We start from the raw sequence: 20,433 nt of genomic DNA on the forward strand, positions 1-20,433 counted from the left end.
TTTTAAGTTTCTAACATGAAATTTCCTATAATCCTGTATGTCATTTCCCATCCATGGATTTTCTTTAAACTCAATACATGCATCATGCATACAGCATGCACTCTTGGTCAACAAGTTTTTTCTAAACAAAAGTCATAATATAAAAAAATAATTTATTTTTAAAATGTTATGAATGATAGTTGACAAAAATAAGTTTAACTAAATACCAATAAAATCCACCAGCTATTTTTTGACAAAGGTACCGAATCATTTGCATCTGTAATTTGCTACATAATACATTTAGACATGTTTATATCTTTCACATCAGGTCCATGCATATTCATGTGAACTACAGATGTAACAGGTCTAGGTGCATGCATGTATGTGGATATGTGTATAAGGTACAAGTATAACAACGTACTTCAAATAATCACTCCCATTGAGTTCCACCGCAGCATGTATGTGGATATGTGTATAAGGTACAAGTACAACAACGTACTTCAAATAATCACTCCCATTGAGTTCCATCGCAGCATGTATGTGGATATGTGTGTACTTCAAATAATCACTCCCATTGAGTTCCACTGCAGCACGAACAATTGTCTTACAATATATAAAAGGAAAAACCAAGATCCAAGTGTTAAAACAATTTTTGCAAACAAAAAGTATATATAGGAAGGTCTAAATGTCCTTACAATATAGTATGACTTACAAGTTTCATATAAGCCCTGTTTTAGGGGGTGAGGGGATAGAGTTTGCAGGGAAAAAACAAAATCAAAATAGAAAAGAAAAGATCATTATATTCATTTAAACAGCAATATGTCATTTGTATACTGTTTTGGAAGCATAAGGTGGTAAAGGAACTGCTACTCATATTTCGATGAATATCTATTTACCATTTATTATACTTGTGTTTCTTCTGATTGATGAGTGCTTTTTTGGTTCAAAAACTTAAAACAAGCTTGGAAAATCAAAATACACCTTGTGAAATTTTGTTGAACACCACTTTATGAAATTCAATTGTGGTAAGCTATATTGTTACTTCTGAACTGCCAACCAGCAGCAGAGACCAGTGAGTGAGGACTTTTCTCAAACATTTGGAGTATCCAACCAATCCAAATCAACAGCTTCTAAATTTTAAGAGATCCAAGCACATCGTTTTCCTCTTCAATTTATATATTTAATTACCAAAAGTTTATCAAAATCTAAACATATAACCAAAGAAAATTAGACCACCAAAACAAGATTAAAATAATCAATTTAAGCAGCTTAAAACTGAATCCAATTCCAAGAACGAAAGAACTAACTGAATAGAGTGTGACCAAGATCAGGGTTCGAATTGCTGCGTGTTAAACTCTCTAAGAATGATAGAAAGAACGAGTAACCATGCAGATGCTACCCTCCTCCAATCAGCAAAAATTGAAATCAACAACAAACTCCAGCCAAAAGAAACAAAACTGAAAAACAAAATAGTGGCATTCCCAAGTCCTGTCCTTAGTGGCATGTTGTTGCTGTTGTGTTTTCTTCTTTTTCTTTTTTTCTACTCTTAAATTTGTAATTAATTGAGATACCTAGCAAAACTTTAACAATAACTACTAACATTAAAAATAAATAAATTACATACAAGTACATAGAAAAAACAAAAACCAACACGTTACCAAACGAGCACAAAATGTTTTCCCACACACATATAGGTTCGTACTTTATTCTTCCAACTAATATAGCATATATCAACTTACAGAATATTAAAGCTGTTATTGGTACAGAGAAACATGGACAAAATCAAAAATCAGCAACTTCAGTACGATCAAAATAGCAACCAGTAGGGCCTCCATCTGGTATAAGGGCCAACTTGACAGGACCTGCAGCTCCTTCTTCCAAAGTCAAAGTCCCGGTATGCCAATTAATATCTGTATTGACAAAACCAGGATGTACACAGTTGACGTACATATTGTTGTACTTCTTAGCAAGAATTCTAGTGTATGCATTTAGAGTAACTTTTGACATGCTGTATGCAGGGAGCATCAATGGCCATCCATTGGCTTCAAGTGCATTTTCTTTGAAATCATGTAGAAATCTTTTCAAAATTGCATCCACCTTCTCCTCTGTCAAATTTTCTATGTCCCCAAGTTCGTTCCTTATGCTTTCACTTGGAATTCTCTGCATAATAGTTTTCCTCACAGCAAATTAGGATATGATTACTCTTCGATATGGTTCTAAATAAAGAAAGAAAAGAGTAAACGAAATTGTTTCTCGTCTTCTAAATAGCGATTAGCAGGTGTTGTTGTTTACCTTCAGCTCACTCCTGAGAGAGGAAACATTCACAATCCTTGCCCCTGCAGGGGAAAGCTGCAAGAGTGGGAGAAGAGCTTCCGTCACTCTTTTTACTCCATAGTAATTAGTATTCAAGCATTCTTGCGCTTTCTCATAGTTATGTTTTATAACACCTTCAATTAAATTGACCACCTTCCCTGCAAGCTGCACAAGACAAAAGTACTTTTTCTAAGATATACATACACACATTCATAGGTATATAGTTCAGAAACAACTTTTTGATCTTACCCAATCTGTTGGATCTATGTTTAAGGCCCTTAGTCTTTCCTCATCAACTACAAGTCCAGAGGCCCCAGCATTATTCACCTGTCCAAATTAACCAAAATCACCGATTTAATCATTTTTCCACTTTAACAAAATCAGTGAGGACCAAGACCTAGTATCAAAATGAAAGCATTACTCCTTAGCAGCTAATTTTCTTCTATCTTTTTCATTTTCTTCAGAGAACCTCCAAATTTATGCAATATCTTCATTTGGGTTACTGTTTTTCTCTTAGAATTTCCTTCCAAAATGATTGAGATTTTATACATTCCCTTTTCAAGATGCAATACAGAACTTTTTTCTCTGATATTATTCTGCGCTAGTTAGGCATAAACCTATAGGAGCATAGACTTAAATTTCCAAATGATTTGGGGCTTTTATGTCATATTCTTTTGTCTTTCACTTACTTACCAAGATATCAAGCCTGCCAAATCTGTCTTTTACAAAGTCAGCCAAAGACTGGATGCTTAGCGGATCCAAAACATCAAGTTGATGAAAAACCACACGATCTGATAAACCCATTTGATGGAGCAATGATTTGGCCTCTATTCCCCTTTTCTCATCTCTAGCAGTTAACACCACAGTTATCCCTTCAAAACCCAGTTGCCTCACTGTTTCAAAACCAATGCCTTTGTTTGCTCCAGTTACCACTGCAATCCTACAAACACAACACCACCAACACCCAACACCATGACAGAACTCACTTGTGTTTTTTCAGACAAATTTTGGGACTTCAAAAATGGTGGGGAAAAAAAAAAAAAAACAGATTAAAGTACCTCTCTGCTTTATGCTTCCCGTTAGTTGCCATTTTGCAGGAGATGATAGGGGCTTTGGTAAGACTTTTAGTTGTTTTGCTGCTGCACCAGATTAGCACACAAGGTTTAGCAATTGTTGGCCAGATTTGGCTGCCTAATATCATGCTTAAAACTCTGATTGATTCACTGTATCCACTCATGACAGTGAAACTTCCATCCTTGTATTCTTTTGGCTAGGGTTTTTTTTTTTAATTTTTTTTATTTTTTATTATCATTATTTTAAATTCACTCCTTAATGCTACCAATGGTATTGTTTAGTATTTTTATTCTACTTTTTTTTTTATATATAAGTTTATTTAATAAATTAAATTAGTCTATTACACATCGAGATTAAAAGTATATATATTAATAGAATTAATTATGCATAAAACTATATAGAGGACCATATAAAGCAAACATGTACTTAAATTAACTGCATATCATATCATATACCAAAAAAAAAACATGCATACCAGTGGAAATCATCCGGCCATTAACAAATTCTTAAACTTCATAAATGAAAATAGGTCATGTAAATGTCTCAAGTCAACTCAACAGAAAAATTGAATACAGATACTGGTTCATAAAGGGTAATGCTAATTACCCAAAGATCACACACCAATGAGGAAGCCCCACATACACAAATTTTCAAGGGTAAATTAGTCAATGCACAAGTACGGTAGAGGAATATAACCTTATTCCAATTTCCACCTTCACCCAGAGAGAGATGAAACCTGACTAATGACACCTTGAAAAAAGCCAAACAAATATGTGGCAATTTCCTAAGGACAAGTGGCAAGGAAAATAGGACAGCTGGAAGACGAAGTGAGGGATTTTTTTTTTTTTTTCTTTTTCTTTTTGGCTCCAACGGGGAATAAGAATTTGAAACCAAGAATAATTTGTAAAAATTTATAAGAGGAGACTCTGTTTTGATTTCTCTAAAATTTAATTCAAGTACACAAAAAGAAGTACAAAATAATTGGCTTTTGTGTAGTCAGTAGTAGGAAATTACTAGTATGCTGTGGGTGATATTGATTAATTTCAGCGTTATGTTATGCAAGAGTTGAGAGCTTCCTGTTAGGATTATACATGCTTGAAGAATGAAGATGTATAATGGAAGTACAATTTTTTTTTTTTTCTTTCTAAATTAGTTGTTGAGCAATAATAGTATTGAATTGGGCAGACTTTCATTGTTATTTTCTTAAACATCTGAATTTATTGTCCTAAACTTTAAATTGCAGCGTAAACACAAAACACGAAAGCAAAACTGAGCTACATTAATAATGAAATACAAGACAAAAGTGGTACAATTAATACAAAGTAAATGAATTATATATATTTTATGCTTTTAAGTAATTACCAAAATATTCATAAATAGTCTTATATATATATTTATATGAATTGAAAATGTGAAGGAAATGTCTTAACCCTGGCAATGTGATATTGGAGGCACAAGGATTTACAAAATGGGTAGGGAACAGAGCAGAGAGAATTGATCAGAATTAGAAATGTACCTTATTGAATAGGTAATAGTAGAAGCATTGGAAATGAAGAATATAGAGAAGTTAAGAAGATTGAATGATAAGAACTTGGTACAAATTGTGGGTTTGACACATGATATATATATTTATGAAGAATGTTGAAAATCTTAAGGAAGATGCTTGGAATTTTGCTATATATAAGAGTTTGGATTCATCGCTTTGTCCAAATTGATTGGTCATATGTTTTTGATTAATATGAATATGAGAGGTTTGTTTTCATGGTTAACATCAAGTTCAATATGTTTCATTGAATATTTAATTAAAAAGTAAATTAACATAAACATGGCCTACAGCTACAATATGGGACCACATGGTTGGACTTAGGCATGCCTGCTTCAGAGTCCCTAAGGACATTATAATAGATTTTCTTATTATTATCAATTTTAATATATGAAAATTGCAATTTGAATGTAAGTGGCATATACCAATTGGGTCAAAACATCATTTGACAAGTAATTAAAAAACTTTGTTTATCATCATTTTGTTTTTGGCTGTAAGAGTCTAAATATAATTTTAAAAAAATAAAATTAAAAAAATCTTCTGCACTAATAAAGTATCAATGTAGCGATAATGAAGCATTAATATGGAGTGCACACGCATTTTTTGAAATAACCATATAATTACAAGGTATTATGCTTTAATTTGTAATGAAAATAATAAGGATAACCAGCAAATTAGAACAAATTCGGCATCATTAATTCCTATGGTATTTATATAAAGCCAATATATATATATATATGTATGACGATAGTCTCTAATTAATGACATGATATATATAGTTTAGGCAATCACTCCTACGTAGTTGTATTAAGTACTAATCCAATGATCTTTATATATATATGGACAGTTACATTAATAAAATATTGTTTCCTCAATCCATAAAAAAATATACATATAACGGAATGAATTATGTAATAAATAAAATGCAGAGACAGCAAATGACACATTAACATGTGATTTCAATTTACCAAAAACTATATATGCATTAATTATATATATATATATATATATATATATATGCCCTTGCCAATTGTTTCATAAATGCCCATCTGTGCGCCTTTCAATGGAGGACCAGATCAACTTCCAACTTCCCAAGAATTGCAGATAAAGCATGCCACTTATTCCTTACCCACGCACCCCCACTTCTCGGGACATTCAATTAGTATTTACTAATCCTATATTTATCATAGAAAAACACTATTTTGTCACCATAATCATTTTAATCATCACCAATTGAATTTCCACATGGTATTTTAATTTGGTTATTATTGAATGTTTATTTTCCATATTTAGTTTTTAAAATAAGAGTTAATTGTAATGACCAAATCAACTGCAGGTTTCATTGGTAGATGATTTATGTGGATAAATAAGAAAAGCTTTTATACTGGATGATGAATTTGCTTCGCTGTATTTCCATCATTTTCCTCTCTTCCTCTTAGTCCCCCTTCCAACCACAAAGACATCACCTTATATTATGCCTGCCATAAAGTCTCCAAGCTTTTTATTCAAAGCAGGAAAATTAAATAAATAAAAATTTAAAAAAGAAAAAAAGAAAATTAATGATACTTGCAATATTCCAAAGGTTTCCCAGGGTTTTCGTCTTAAAAACCCAACCCAATTGTAGAAAATAGAATAGATGTTTAACCTTTTCCATGAGATCGATATATTGTGATATGTGATCCACACGCCAAGTTAATTACTTATTATATGGTTGGAAGTTTGCCAAGCTGTAATCTATTGGGGTTTTCAGTTTTGTAATTAATTAATTTATGGAGAACATTTTGGTTTTGCTTTTGCTTTTTATGTATCAATTCAAATGTGTTTGAACATCAATTGGGCTTTTTCAGGGTTTGGTCCAAAAAGGCCGAACTACATACATCCCTCCTGTCATTTTCAAAATTGATTGCACTCATCATTTTTCTATAGGGTTTTCTTAGTATAATACAAATCTTAAGCGCACACACACACACATATATATATATATATATATATAAAACAACATATATATACAAAAATTCTATCATAAAAATATTCTGATAATAGCCAGGCTGTGTATATTTATACCTAAAAGAAAATAAAATGAATAAAGAATATGGGTGTGAAAATAACCCTTGAGCAAGGAGGCTATGTCAAAGAAAAGAAAAGAAAAAGCCAGCTATAGGAAGCCAACAAAACAAGAGTAAAAAAAAAAAAAATAAAAAAAAAAAATTTGAAAGAGTTGGGTGGTGGTTACAAGTATTAATTTCGCTTACAAAAGTTAGCAAGCCTCTTTCCCCACAAAAACCTCAATATTTATCTCCTATTTTCTCTTCATCTCCACACAGAATACACACAAGAGAAAAGAGAGGAGAAACCACCCCCCAAAAAAAAAATGGCCATAGCCCAAGCCACTACTAGTGCCATGGTTGTTGTTGTTGTTGCTATGTTGATGTCATTTTATGGTGTATCAGCACATGATGCACCAATAGCTGCCCCGGCACCGGGACCGTCGTCGACAGACTGCTTCACGGTGGTGCTGGGATTGGCAGATTGCCTGAGTTATGTGCAAGAAGGGAGCAACGTGACTGTGCCGGACAAGCCATGTTGTCCGGAGCTCAAAGGGCTGGTTGACAACAATCCCATATGCCTTTGCTACTTGCTTGCTAATTCAAACAGTTTGGGTGTTCCAATTGACACCAAGAGAGCTCTCAACCTTCCTTCTGTCTGTAAAGTTACCACTCCTCCTCCTAGCTTATGCTCTCGTAAGTAGCATTTACTTATTCTTCTTCTTACTAATTTCATCATCAACATTCTGATTTCTGTTTTACAATTGCTCCTTAAACTTTTTTTTATGAATTCTTATTGTACTATAAAATTTGCCATGTGTTTTTGTTTGAAAAATTAGTGCTTTCTTTTTTGTTTTATATATATATATATATATATATATATAAAATATTTGTTTTATCTTAGTAAAATTTTTATTGTTCACCAAAAGCATTAGTTCAGTATTTTTTTTTTTTTTGGGGGTAAAACGACATGTTTAGTATATAAAAGGACTTTTCTTCTTAATTAATTTCATGCATTACTCTTTGTTATTTATTAATTTCTTGGAAGAACAATCATTTGTGGGTTAAAAGTTTGATGTTGTTGTTGGGGGAAAGGACTTATTGGTAAGTTATATACATATATATATATATATATATATATATATATATATATAAAGAGTCCTTTTACAGTTAGAATTGTCCGGATGGAGTTGTATGCGGATCCGTAAAAACCAAGCGTTACACAAGAAAAAAAGATCGATTTTTCTAAAATTAGACGCTACAAAAAAAAAAAAGGTCGATTTTTCTAAAAAACACCGATTTTGCATTAGCTTGCATGAAATTCTATCCAGTCGGTCATGATTATAAAATCTTTCTATAAAAAAGAATATAAATAGGATGAGATCCTAATGCATTTTTGTATGATTCTTTCTTTGTGGATTTTGTATAAAAAGAGAAAGATTAAAACATAATTTAATTGCTATGTCTTTAAAGATATTAAGAAAAACAATAAAAAAGAAAAACAATAATAATAAAGAAATGTAGCAATTTGAAAATTGATTTAGACTTGGCAAGGAAGAGAAGATAAAATAGATAGGTTGTGACTTTTTTTGATTTAGATATAACCTAGGAGACTGTGCTGTCTTCTTCATCCGTCCACACTCTTTAAAAGATTGGTAGTTGTTTGGTTTTATTGCATCTTAAAGAGGCTTCTCTCTCAAGCTTGGACTTGTGGTCATAAACTCCCTTTTATATTTTGAACCTTTTAAAAGTTCTTAGGTAAAGCTTTAACTAAGTTGTAATCTTTATGTTGTCGTTTCTAATATGATAGCTCTCCCTTCTAATCATTTTTTTTTTTATTTTGGCGTAAAACTCTCCCTTCTAATCTTATTATTACTGCGGATAATGATGTGAGAGGGAGAGCTTTTGCCTTTTAATCCCCTGCATGCGGGGCTTTTTGTGCCAAATGCAACTACTATCACCCAAAACAAAAAATGTAAAGCTTTAACTAAGAAATGGTATAAATTGCAAAATATTACCACAACTTTGTATTCAATAAACTCGCACATCATGCCTTTTACCTTAATTTATCAAATAAGAAAAATATGATTTAAACTTAAGTTTTGTTTTTGAGGAAAAAAAATTAATAAACCATAATTTGCATAATATATGATTATACTACTAAATACTTCTAATTAATAAATGTTTGTATAGCTAACATAGTTAGCTAGTAGTACTATGTTACTTGAAGTTCTGCATGAGTTATGATAGAAAACTCCAATTATTAGTAAACAAATGTTAATAAATAGTTTTTCTGTTTTAATGCTGTGGCATTTCGGTTAATTAACATTTGCTGATTTTTTTATTAGTTAATAGAATGTACAATATGACAATTTTTATTGTTTCTCTGTTTTATTTTGTCTTTAAAAGCTTGAAATTTAATTATTTTTCTTGTACACACGGTCCTATAATAATTTATTATTATTATTATTATTATATATCTTAATATGACTTTTTTATTTTGGACAAAATCCAAATATGACTTTGATTATATTGTATAGTAGTAGATTTATACATATTACATAAATTTACGTATAAGAGGATACGACCCTTTTTTTTTTTGGATGAAATAGAAGAGGATGTGTTTGGTATGATATTTTGCTCATTCCGATTCCCCATAATTGAAGTAGTTCAATTTTTTATTATACATGCATGTGAAAGCCAGCTGCTATATTTCCTGAAATTGCTGCCCGCATTTAAAGCCATTAATTAAAACTTCCTAACATAACAAAAATATTCACAACCAAATTGTCGGTGAAAAATAATGATTTCCATGCCTATATATATATATATATATATATAACTTTAATTTATTATAGTTCAATTTTCTCTTGCCCGCCGCCCTCTTCATCTATGTACTTCTTCTTTCTTAAATGAATAAAAGATTAGGTAACATTGCCAAATTTCATGTACAATAAAAAAAAAATACAATATTTATATTATACTAAAACTGTAATTTACGTCACATGCAAATGAAGATTACTTTTGGATTTATGTAAGTTATATATCCTACAATGATATTTACTAACTAAATGGGTTTGTGGGTGATGAATTTTACAGTTGCTGGGTACCCAGTGCCAGGTCCTGTCTCCTCTGAAATTGCCTCACCTGGTACAATTTCTTCTCGTTCTGACACCTTTTCTTTTGTTCTATAGTTTGCTTAATCTATTTTTGTTTTGCTAAAAATGCTAAATATTTAGTATTTGAAAATTACTAAACAATATACTTATAATATAAATGAAAAAATAAATCATAATGTAGGTCCACAGCCATCAGAAGGGTCTGTTTCCTCTCCTTCACCTGGAGCAACATCCAAAAATGACAATGGAGCCTCATCAAATGCTGCATCGTCTGCTATGGCTTTGCTTATTGGCTTTGCAATCGCCTTTCTTCCCAAATTCTTCTGATTTTTTTTTTTTTTAAATATATATATGTTCTGGAATGAGTTTCTGCATTTTTATTTTATTTTAAAATTTTCATTTAACCCATTGATTTGAAAAAACAGATAGTCTTCTCTATATGTTTAGTGACGATAATTATAGTTATATGTAGGAGTTTCTCGATAATTATTTATTTATGCAATTCTGGAAAACTTTCAGGTCAAATTTTTTTTTTTCCTTCAAGTTAAATTCCCTAAAAAAAAAAAAAAAAAACAGTAACATATTATTTATTATCTATATGGGTACAAATTAAGTGCAAGTTTGTCTTGTATGGCAACGAAATCATATAAAACAGATGAAGAAAAATGGCACATTCTCAGTATCATTGTCAAAGTATTCTTTGGGTAGATATGGCGTACCAATTTTATGTCACATGGTTACAGCTCAGATCACATACAGTGTTGTAGGACAATTCATTCACGATCACATCAAACATAATGGACCATTTCTACATTTCAGTTTATCAAAAAAATAAAAATAAAATAAAATAAAAAATAAAAAATCCCATTTCTACAAAAATAAATAAACAAATAAAAGGGACCAAAACTAAGTAGGTGGAGTTACTAGCGTAATGGCCGTTGTCCAGCAATTTTTATTTATTATTATTTTTTGTGCTTCATTAATTTCCAACATTTTAGTAGAGAAAGGTTGGCCCATTTCTTTTCTGTGCTTTTATTTTCTTTTTGACAAATTTTACTTGTCGACGAGTAAGATTTATAAAACTTGTGGTAATTTAATCAGCTATTTCAAAATAATTTATGTTTTATATTATATTTTAATGTATAATTAATTACATTTAATCATTATTAAAATCTTAGTAGAACTCTTTGTTTTTTTTGTTTTTTCGTTAAGTAAGAGAGAAATTTTGAATTTAGAGATCCCGAATCGAACTCATAATCTTATTGGTTACAACATGGATTTCAACACTTTATATACCTTTTTAGTGATTAAGATTTAAAGCAATTAGATTATAATTAAAGCTAGCTCATGAATAATGAGTAAAGCGAGAATCTCTCTTTCATATGTCTCACTTTTTTCATGTTCTATTTATTATAGTTGGTTCTAAATTTCAAATTAATTCCCGATAGTTATGACTTGAGCATTATACCCCAAATTTAATATATACAACCGGAACTACATCCTATCAACCAGTGCAGATCTTTTTATCTTGATTTCATGGCCCATTCTCTGTCTCACTAATAATACCAAGTCACATCGTTGTTTATTTATTTTTTTTTTCCCCCTTTTCTATATAACAAATAAAATTGTTTATCCTTGGCCGAGTCGGAATCACTTGCAAGTTTGTACGTATAATAAATCCTGTAGGCCTTGCTAGTTGCTAGTGCTAGATGTTCTTTTTTCTTCAAACATATAAAATCTTTATATTTTCCCTTGCATAATTATGGCTAACAAACATATATATTTTTGCATAGGTGTATATATTTCGTATAGCTAAAAAATTTTAAACTTTTTAAGACAAACTTTCATGATATCCATTTACCCAAAAAAAAAAAAATAAATAAATAAAAAACTTACATGACATCCAATTACTGATAACCAGAAAAAGATCAAAAAAGGGTCAAAAGCATGGAAATAAATTTAATTTTTCATATTCTGTGTCTTACTGCTTTTCAATCAATTTCGGGAAGCTTTAAATGCGTGCCATTAAAGAACGAGACATCTTGAATTGCTAAACCCCATCTGATCTTATTCTCTCTTACCTTTCTCTTAGTTTCTTTCAAACTTTGATATCAAATTGAAATCTGATTTCAGTTCATTCTGAGAAAAATACATTACCTCTTCACCAGCAACCAGTCTTTCACAAAGGTTACAGAGCATCAAATTTCAACCTTTCAAAATGACTCATGTATTGTAGGTAACCACACCTGTAAGCAATTTTTGTTCAATAATTAATCTAAATATATCCAAACAAATACTAAACTACACATTTTTGCAACTTCATGTGAATATTGGTGACAAAATGCAAGGTGCAACGAAAGTCGTTGCAACATCGTGCTCCATTAAAACCAATGATAATTTTTATTTCAAATTCAACAAAAACTTGCATTCAACTATGTACATATTTTTGGACATTTGAGCACCATGCAAAATTTAAGCTGAACGTATAACAACATTTTGGTTGTTGCAAGATCTTGGTTGAGGAATTGGAGAGGTAGTTTAAAGCAATAAGGAAGATTTCAAGATTTCCAACCCCATAAATTGAGCACTAGTATGGTTGTATGGTAGATCTTTTTGAGAGGCCAGAATGCTTGGAGGAAGCAGAGAAACTGATAAGGCTAATGGTATAAATTTGTATGCAAAATGAGAGAGTCAGAAAAACTGTCATGGTGAGAAATTTGTGTGCTTCAGAGACAAGGTGAAAATGATGCAGAGGAATTATGCAAGATGACAATAATCAGATATAGCTGGTGAAAGCTTAAATATGTATTACATATTTTTGTTGTTCCGTAGAAAAATGGAAAATTTTAATTTCTTAATCCCACGAAGATTTAAGCTTCAACTGCCTACCCCTGCCTCTAGAGATCTAATGTACTAATTCAAATGCATGGATTCTAGCAAACACCAAAGATGGATTCTGTATGACATTGATGATTTATGATGATGTACTTGGCCTTTTTACCTGATAGCTTTGGGGGTTTTGAGAGTTCTCTTTTCAGTCAGCATAGTGGCACAATAGAAGCTATAGTTGTTTTTCTACCGTATTTACCCGATTTCTAAGCAATTTTTATTTCTAATTTAATAATTCAGTCCAAAATGAAGAAAAGCTGGAAAAAACCGAGTGTGCTTGATTGTTAATCTATCAATACGAAGCAAAGGAGACTGTACAACCAATATACCAATCGATGTACATCCCTATTTATATATTTACATCATTTGTAACAAACTAACACAATCAACATAAGAATTCAAGGACATGCTTGGCGCACAATTCCAAGGACCGCCTCGCATTAATTAGTGCAGAGTTATCTTTGCGTGGAACCCGATGCGGACTAATTAAGCTGCAAGCTCCACGAGGGAAATTGTTGCGCTGGAAATGACTCACAAAGGATGGGATGGGAAGGGGTGGGGCACGGCTGTACAGCCGATCTTTTTGTTCTTTTATTTATTTATTGATTTTCAAAACCGCTTTTATTTTATTTTATTTTTTGATTTTTAAAACACTGCTACTTTTGTTTTTATTTTCAAAGCATCACTTATTTTTTTTATTTTTTTGGTTAAAATCCCGACTTAGCTTACTTTCCTTTTCTTATTTCCTTTTTCTTTTTTTCTTTTTTTTTTTTTTTCGTCTTTCCTTCTATGTCTCTTGTTTAGTCATGATAAGTTGACCTAGATATATATTTTTACGTAAACAAAATTCGCTCAAGTAATATTAATTTCTACTTTTCAATGTTAATATTTTTCATTTACTATATTAAAGATAATGTAATTATTCAAGAAAACTAGATTATAATATTAAAAATGATGACAGATTAATTTTTATTAATTACAATATAAAATTAAATATTATTAACTCTTTTAAATTTTTAATGTTAAAACTTTTTTTAAAATTCTTGTAATATTATATATCTTTTGATTATGTAATTATTATCATGCCTAATAATAAAAATTAAATTTGTTATAAAAATTTATAGTACAGTACGATTCTACATCAAATAATATCAAACATTAACAGCATAGTTTGATACAATTCATTTTAATCCAATACAGTATAATAAAACAATATAATTTTATCTACTAAACGTGTCATAATAAGTAAATAACATAATATTAAAGAAGAAAAATGGAAAACACCAATAATAAATAATAAATAAATAAAAGAGCAACATAGCAGTTGAAAAAGAAAATGAAAATGAACCAGCACACAAAAGATATGACGAATCAAGGCATGGTAATCTTCAATTTCTCTAATCCCACCTCCCTCTACTCATTCTTGATAGCATCTTTTCCAACCATCCATGCCGCATTGTGATCATAGTGTTCCCAAGAGCCACTCCAACAGCTAGTCCACTCATAAAACCTGCCACCGCAAACTTCCAATCCAATATGAATAGAAACTCTGAATTATCAACTTTGGCAAAAGTCAAAGATAGTGTTGGCCAGAACTGTAAATCTCCACATTTCCTTGACAATGGATTACCGCACAATTCTGGATTTCCCTCGAATGAACTATTGACAAATGTATTAGATTGGTTCCCGTGTGGTATAGGCCCCGTCAGAATGTTGTGAGAGACGTTGAAGCGTTCAAGGAATCCAAGCTGGTTCAATTGTTGAGGAATCTCTCCAGAGAGGTTGTTTTGAGAAAGGTCCAATCATTCAAGCATTGTTAAATCTCCCAAAGATGATGGGATGCGACCTGAAACCATGTTGTTCGAAAGGTTTAATGACCGAAGGGCCTTTAGGTTCCCAAACAGTTGAGGAAGCTTCCTTTCAAATTTGTTGCTTGACAAATCAACAAAAGCATAGATATCTTGGATGGCTTTATCGTATATCTCTACCCCTTTAGATGTTATTGTGATTGAATAGCGATGAAGGAGTGTCTTCCCCATATACTCAAAAGCAGGAATGCCTAACTCCGCACTCATATATGTAAAATCACTGGAGTTGATTACCTTCATGGAATTCCAACTGATGATGTATTGAGATGGCAATTCGCCTGAGAAATTATTGCAAGACAAATCAATCACCTGCAGCTTAGGGAACTCCAAATCCTTTTCAGGTTTCCCAATTGCACCATAGAACTCATTCTTACGCAATGTAAGAAGTTTCAACTTCGGCAGGGACCCCAACCAAGATGGAAAAACATCATTCAAACGATTGTTGGAGACAACAATACCTTCTAGCATCATACAGTTGGACAATGAGCGTGGTAGTTGACCCTGCAACTGATTATAACTAAGATCAACCAACATCAAGTTGTTGCTTGCATTGCCACTACATGTTTGAGGAATGACTCCATGAAAAGAGTTGTTTCTTAAACTCAACACAGCCAAAGAACTGCTCAAGTTTCTGAAACATTGTGGAATCATGCCATCGATGTTGTTATCAGACAAATCAAGGATGTAAAGAGAACTCAGGTTGCAAAACACATGTGGAATCTTTCCCGTCATCATGTTCCCTGAGATGATATATGCTTTGATGGATGGCAGAGGAATTGGAAGTGGTCCTTGCAACATATTAAGGGAAAGTTCTAATACGTCCAAGTTAACCCAGGGAAGAACTGCAGGCTGTTGGTGAAAGACTGTTATGAAGTTGTCGCCAATGTTCAAATCTTCCAAAGTGTCTACACTTGTGTTCCACATCCACTTTGGTATTTGACCGTAGATTTTGTTTCCACAAAGTTCGAACCACTCCAACTCATTTTGATGCCTAAGGAAACCTGGGAATTCATATAAGTTGCATGAACACAATCCTAGAAGCTTGAATTTTGGACTTGTTTCATTTATCTTTGTTTTCTCAAAGACCACTGAAAACTTGTTTTCACTAAGTATGAGAAAAGCGAGACTTTTTATGTTAAAAAATATGTTGAATCTCACAATCCCCCCCAAATTGTTTAAAGCTAAATTGAAAAATTCCATATTTATGAGCTTAGATAATGAGTTTGGAAATGGCCTATACAGTTGATTACCTGAAAGTTCTAGTTTGGTAAGGTTTCCTAACGAAGGTGGGATTGGACCAGTTATGTGATTGGAATGAAGACATAATACAATAAGTTGGGTAAGATTGTGAAGAGAAGAAGCAATGTTACCACTGAAGTTGTTCATCGCTAGGTTTAGAAAAGTAAGTCGACTAAGTTCACCTAGAAAAGATGGAATAATACTTGAAAAATTGCATTTGCTAACATCTAACGCCTCTAATAAGTCAAGCTTTTCAATTGAAAAAGGTAGGCTTCCAGAAAATCGAGTGTCTGCCAATATCAATTCTCTAAGATTAGTTTTTTCGTGGAACTCAGGCAAATAACCAGTAAGGTTCTTGTTTGATCCCACATTAAGTTTTGCAGATTTGGAAGTTGAAAAATTCTTTTAGGAAACTCACCGTACAATTCACAATCTTCAAGAAGCAAGGACGTCAAGGAAGAGAAGTTTGCAAGGAAATCGGGTATTGTGGATGATATGTCTACGTGACTAAGGCGAAAAATTTCCAAACTAGTTAAGTTTCTCACTAGGCTTCTTAGATCTGGATTTTTAAGTTTCAAAAACTTTATTCCAGTAACAGGATCTGAATTAAAAGACAGGTCAAGGGTGGACAACTTGGGCAGATTTGAAATTTCAAATGGGACTTGGCCAGAAAACGTATAGTGAGGTTGAGGTAAGTTAGACCAGAAAGTTGCTTAATGGCAGGAGGAATATGAGAGTAATTGAAGTCATTATCATCAAGGTTGAGTGTCTGAAGATGAATGAGGCTGAAAAGGGTGTTGTTGGAGTTGATAAGAGCCATAGAGGAAACTACTGCTGAGGTCAAGACCAATCACGTGACCAGTATCCTCGTCACACTGGATTCCATCCCATGAGCAACAGGTGGTGTTTTCTCCTTAATATTTCCAAGATAAAACCTAGGGATAAGCTCCTTCATAAAAAGAAGCATATTTGTCAATGACAAAGCTGTGCTTGAACTTCATCAAGGCTGACCTCTCATCATCATGGCAAAAAGGCTGCAGATTAGAAGCAGAAGAGTTAGCAGCCATAATAATCTCAAACAAAAAAAGTTTCAGAAATAAACACCACAACAGGAAAACAAAGCACAATATTGGCAACCCCATAATGCTTTTGTTTTGTTTTGTTATTTTTTTTTTTTTTTTGTTTTTTGGTTATTTTTTCTTATTCACTTTGTCTTAGATGAGCATGGAAGAGGAAATGCTTAGAGAGCTTCTTATATAGAAGCAAGCATGGGCCATAAAGTTTGAACTTTTCCCATATTTTACCCTTTGGAATAATAGTTATAAATAAAGTCGTCTCTGAAAAATTAGGAAGCTAGCTATATAAAATGAAAATGCAGTTTATAATCACCACAAACTCAATCTTCGATTCATATGTTATCTATTCTTGACTGAGAAAGATTTGTCTACCAAAGACTTGGCCTTCCAACAATGTTTTAGTCACCAAATTTGTATGTCAAGTGCTAATCAGAAACAGAAATTCATCTTCTTTGGCCAATCATATTTTTCATTTTTTAATTCTTTTTTATGATTCTACAAGATACTAATACTTAGTAGCTTTATATCTAAACACTGCAATTTCCATATAACAAGTTTCTCATAAGAATTCATATTGCAAAAGAAAACTAAAAGTCTAACACAGTCACACTCAAGGCAAACTTACATGACATACCTACTTTAACTAGCAAATAAAACAGGGCCAAATTGAAAGCATTGAAACATCTACTTAAAAGTATATATGTTGGGCTGGCAAAATATTCCAAGCGGTCCAATAAGCAAAATGATTTCATATTAAGTGGCTAATGCTTGCAAAACTATTATTCCAACATAACCAACCAAATCTAGACAATTTCATTTAACCCAAAAAAAAAAAAAAAGAAGAAGAAGAAGAAGAAGAAAAATCTAGACAAGTTCAATCTATTCTAAGAAATAGACCACCCCTGCGTCAGAAATGAGGCTTTCACAAACATGGAAGTACAAAATGCCTTGCTCAATAGGCAATTACACATGTAAGCATTTTTAGTTAATTAAATTACATATAACGAAACAGTTAATAGAAATTAAACTACGCTCCCTGCAACTTCGTTGAACATTGATGGCAGAATGCAAGGGACGGGAAAACAAATCTCATCAACTCCATATTCTCTCTGGATACCTTCATCCTAGTCCAAGTTTAAAATTACCAACACCTCTTAGTGTTCGTGGCACTTCCAAGTAAGTGGTAATATGAATAGTATATCAAATTTGGTCCGCAGCCAAATTAACATGTGTAGTAGAGTTTTTTCATTAGTTAATGGCTTGATGCTTAATACCCTGTACAGTATAGCAATTTTCGTTCCTTGATATAAAATACTTTTGACCAAACGACTGGAAAATAAAACAGACCATCGTAATGTATGCTTCCGAGATGGAAAATGGAAGATTTAATATTCTGCTAGTAATTCTTATATTATAATGCTCTTCCTTTCTTTTTATTTATAATTTTTTAATTTATAATTTATAATTTAATTTAATTTTTTCTTCCTTTTTTTCCTTAGATAAGCATGGAAGAAAAAATGTTTAGAGAGCTTCCTACAGAGAAGTAAGTATGGACCATAAAGTTTGAACCTTGGCCATATTTGGCGTTGGGAATCATAATTATAAGTCAAGTGGTCTCCAGGAAACGGGAAGCTGGCTAGAAAATGACAATACACAATTATATATCTCATTACCAATTTATGATCACCGCAAACCCAATTTTCGATTCATTTCATCATCTATCAATGCCAGACTGAGAAAGACTTACCTACCGAAGACTGGCCCTCCAACCATGTTTTAGTCTCCTAATTTGTATGTTAATGCCTATCAGAAACAGAATATTGCTCATCTTTGGCCAATCATATTTTTCATTTTTTAAATTCTTTTTTAAGATTCTACAAGATAATTTTAATTGGTAGCTTTATATCCAGACATTTTAATATCCATATAACAAGTTTTTTTTTTTTTTTTTTTTTTTTTTTAATGAGAATTCATATTGCAAAAGAAAGCTGAAAGTCTAACAAGTCACACTCTAGACAAACTTACATGACATACCGTCTTTACTGATAACTAGCAAACAAAACAGGGTCAACTGAAAAGTATTGAAACATCTACATAGAAATATATAAGTTGGGCTGCCAAAAAATTCCTAGTTGTCTAATAAACAAAATGATATCAAATTGATTTGCTAATGAATGCAAAACAATTACGCCAACATAGCACAATTTCATTTTACCAAAAAAATAATAATAATAACAAAAAAGAGGGGAAAACAAAAAAAAAAATCTAGACCAGTTCAGTCCTGTTCTAAGAAAAAACCACCCCTGCAACAGAAATAAGGCTTTCACAAACATTTTAGTACAAAATAATTTAATCATTTTAGTTAATTAAACAATATATATCCGAACAGTTTTTACTAATTATACTGCAGTCTAGGCAACTTTGTTGAACATCGATGAAAGAATCCAAGAACAAGGAAAACAAATCTCATCAAGTCATTCTCCCTGGACACTTTCAACCTCCAAGTTATACTCTTCAATTCCAAATTTAAAATTACCAACACCCCTTAGCATTAGTGGCACTCCCAATGAATGGTAATATGAAGAGTAGATCGAATTTCTCCAGCTGCCAAATTAACATGTGCATGGAGTTTTTTCATCAGTTAATAACCCTGTGCAATATGACAATTTTCATTCCTTGATTTAATATATTTTTAACCAAATGACTGGAATTGTAATGCATGCTTATGAGATGGAAAATGGAAGATTTAACATTCTACCACTAATACTTATATTATGTCAACGAGACATCTCTTGATTTGCTAAAACCTGATAGAAAATTGAAATCTGTTTTATAGAAAATACACTCTGCTGCCAAAATATTCCAGTCGTGTCGGCAAGAGTAGCTAAAGCATGCAAAAACTTTAGAGCCATGGAACATAATTTAAACTGGTTCCAACTAAATTAAACTTTAACATAGTATGCCAAATCTAGGCAATTTTTCAGTTCATTCTGAGTTAACACAAACTCTTGGCCAGAAATTATGCTTTCACAAAGATTTCCTAACGTCAAGGTTAAAAAATAATGATACATGTTTAATAGGCAGATAACACCTCTAATCATTTTCTGTTGAGTAAACATACAACCAAACAAATGCTAATTAAACTAGCTACTTTTCTGCAACTTGGTTGAATTGTTGAACATTGCCCGCACAATCCAGGGCGCCTGAAAAGATGTTTCGACACTTCCATCTTCCAGTATATTTTGATCATCCAAGTTGTATTCTTCAATTCCAAATTTATGATTTTCA

General features: G+C 32.0%; 3 protein-coding genes across 3 annotated transcripts; 1 reads left to right on the top strand and 2 right to left on the bottom strand.

Moving 5' to 3' along the window:
• Positions 1–1,560: 1,560 nt before the first annotated feature.
• Positions 1,561–3,609, bottom strand: LOC107410365 ((+)-neomenthol dehydrogenase). Its single transcript, XM_016017783.4, has 5 exons — positions 3,351–3,609; positions 2,986–3,232; positions 2,542–2,619; positions 2,272–2,457; positions 1,561–2,139 (listed from the first exon to the last, which is right to left on the bottom strand). The coding sequence occupies exons 1-5, from the start codon at positions 3,527–3,529 to the stop codon at positions 1,762–1,764; spliced, it is 1,068 nt and encodes a 355-aa protein (XP_015873269.3). The 5' UTR covers positions 3,530–3,609; the 3' UTR covers positions 1,561–1,761.
• Positions 3,610–6,951: 3,342 nt separating this feature from the next.
• LOC107406095 (non-specific lipid transfer protein GPI-anchored 12) lies at positions 6,952–10,598 on the top strand. The gene is made up of 3 exons (XM_016013188.4): positions 6,952–7,650; positions 10,054–10,104; positions 10,255–10,598. The coding sequence occupies exons 1-3, from the start codon at positions 7,281–7,283 to the stop codon at positions 10,398–10,400; spliced, it is 567 nt and encodes a 188-aa protein (XP_015868674.1). The 5' UTR covers positions 6,952–7,280; the 3' UTR covers positions 10,401–10,598.
• Positions 10,599–14,764: 4,166 nt separating this feature from the next.
• On the bottom strand, positions 14,765–16,889 carry LOC107406094 (receptor-like protein 6). Its single transcript, XM_060811882.1, has 4 exons — positions 16,745–16,889; positions 16,488–16,628; positions 16,081–16,251; positions 14,765–15,831 (listed from the first exon to the last, which is right to left on the bottom strand). Exons 1-4 carry the CDS (start codon positions 16,887–16,889, stop codon positions 14,765–14,767), a joined length of 1,524 nt encoding a protein of 507 aa, XP_060667865.1.
• Positions 16,890–20,433: the final 3,544 nt, after the last annotated feature.

The sequence above is a fragment of the Ziziphus jujuba genome, chromosome 10 (genome assembly GCF_031755915.1).
Source record: "Ziziphus jujuba cultivar Dongzao chromosome 10, ASM3175591v1".
Classification (NCBI taxonomy): Eukaryota; Viridiplantae; Streptophyta; class Magnoliopsida; order Rosales; family Rhamnaceae; genus Ziziphus; species Ziziphus jujuba.

What these genes read in the sequence shown, in the direction of transcription:
- LOC107406094 (XM_060811882.1), bottom strand. Translation starts at nt 16,889, where the DNA reads ATGGCTCTTATCAACTCCAACAACACCCTTTTCAGCCTCATTCATCTT. An exon ending in TTACCTCAACCTCACTATAC is followed by an intron (nt 16,629 to 16,744) that starts GTTTTCTGGCCA and finishes TTAAAAATCCAG; the next exon opens with ATCTAAGAAGCCTAGTGAGA. An exon ending in TGAAGATTGTGAATTGTACG is followed by an intron (nt 16,252 to 16,487) that starts GTGAGTTTCCTA and finishes CATCTTTTCTAG; the next exon opens with GTGAACTTAGTCGACTTACT.
- LOC107406095 (XM_016013188.4), top strand. Translation starts at nt 7,281, where the DNA reads ATGGCCATAGCCCAAGCCACTACTAGTGCCATGGTTGTTGTTGTTGTT. An exon ending in TCCTCCTAGCTTATGCTCTC is followed by an intron (nt 7,651 to 10,053) that starts GTAAGTAGCATT and finishes TGAATTTTACAG; the next exon opens with TTGCTGGGTACCCAGTGCCA. An exon ending in CTCTGAAATTGCCTCACCTG is followed by an intron (nt 10,105 to 10,254) that starts GTACAATTTCTT and finishes ATCATAATGTAG; the next exon opens with GTCCACAGCCATCAGAAGGG.
- LOC107410365 (XM_016017783.4), bottom strand. Translation starts at nt 3,529, where the DNA reads ATGAGTGGATACAGTGAATCAATCAGAGTTTTAAGCATGATATTAGGC. An exon ending in TTGGCAGGCTTGATATCTTG is followed by an intron (nt 2,620 to 2,985) that starts GTAAGTAAGTGA and finishes TAATTTGGACAG; the next exon opens with GTGAATAATGCTGGGGCCTC. An exon ending in ACATAGATCCAACAGATTGG is followed by an intron (nt 2,458 to 2,541) that starts GTAAGATCAAAA and finishes TGTCTTGTGCAG; the next exon opens with CTTGCAGGGAAGGTGGTCAA.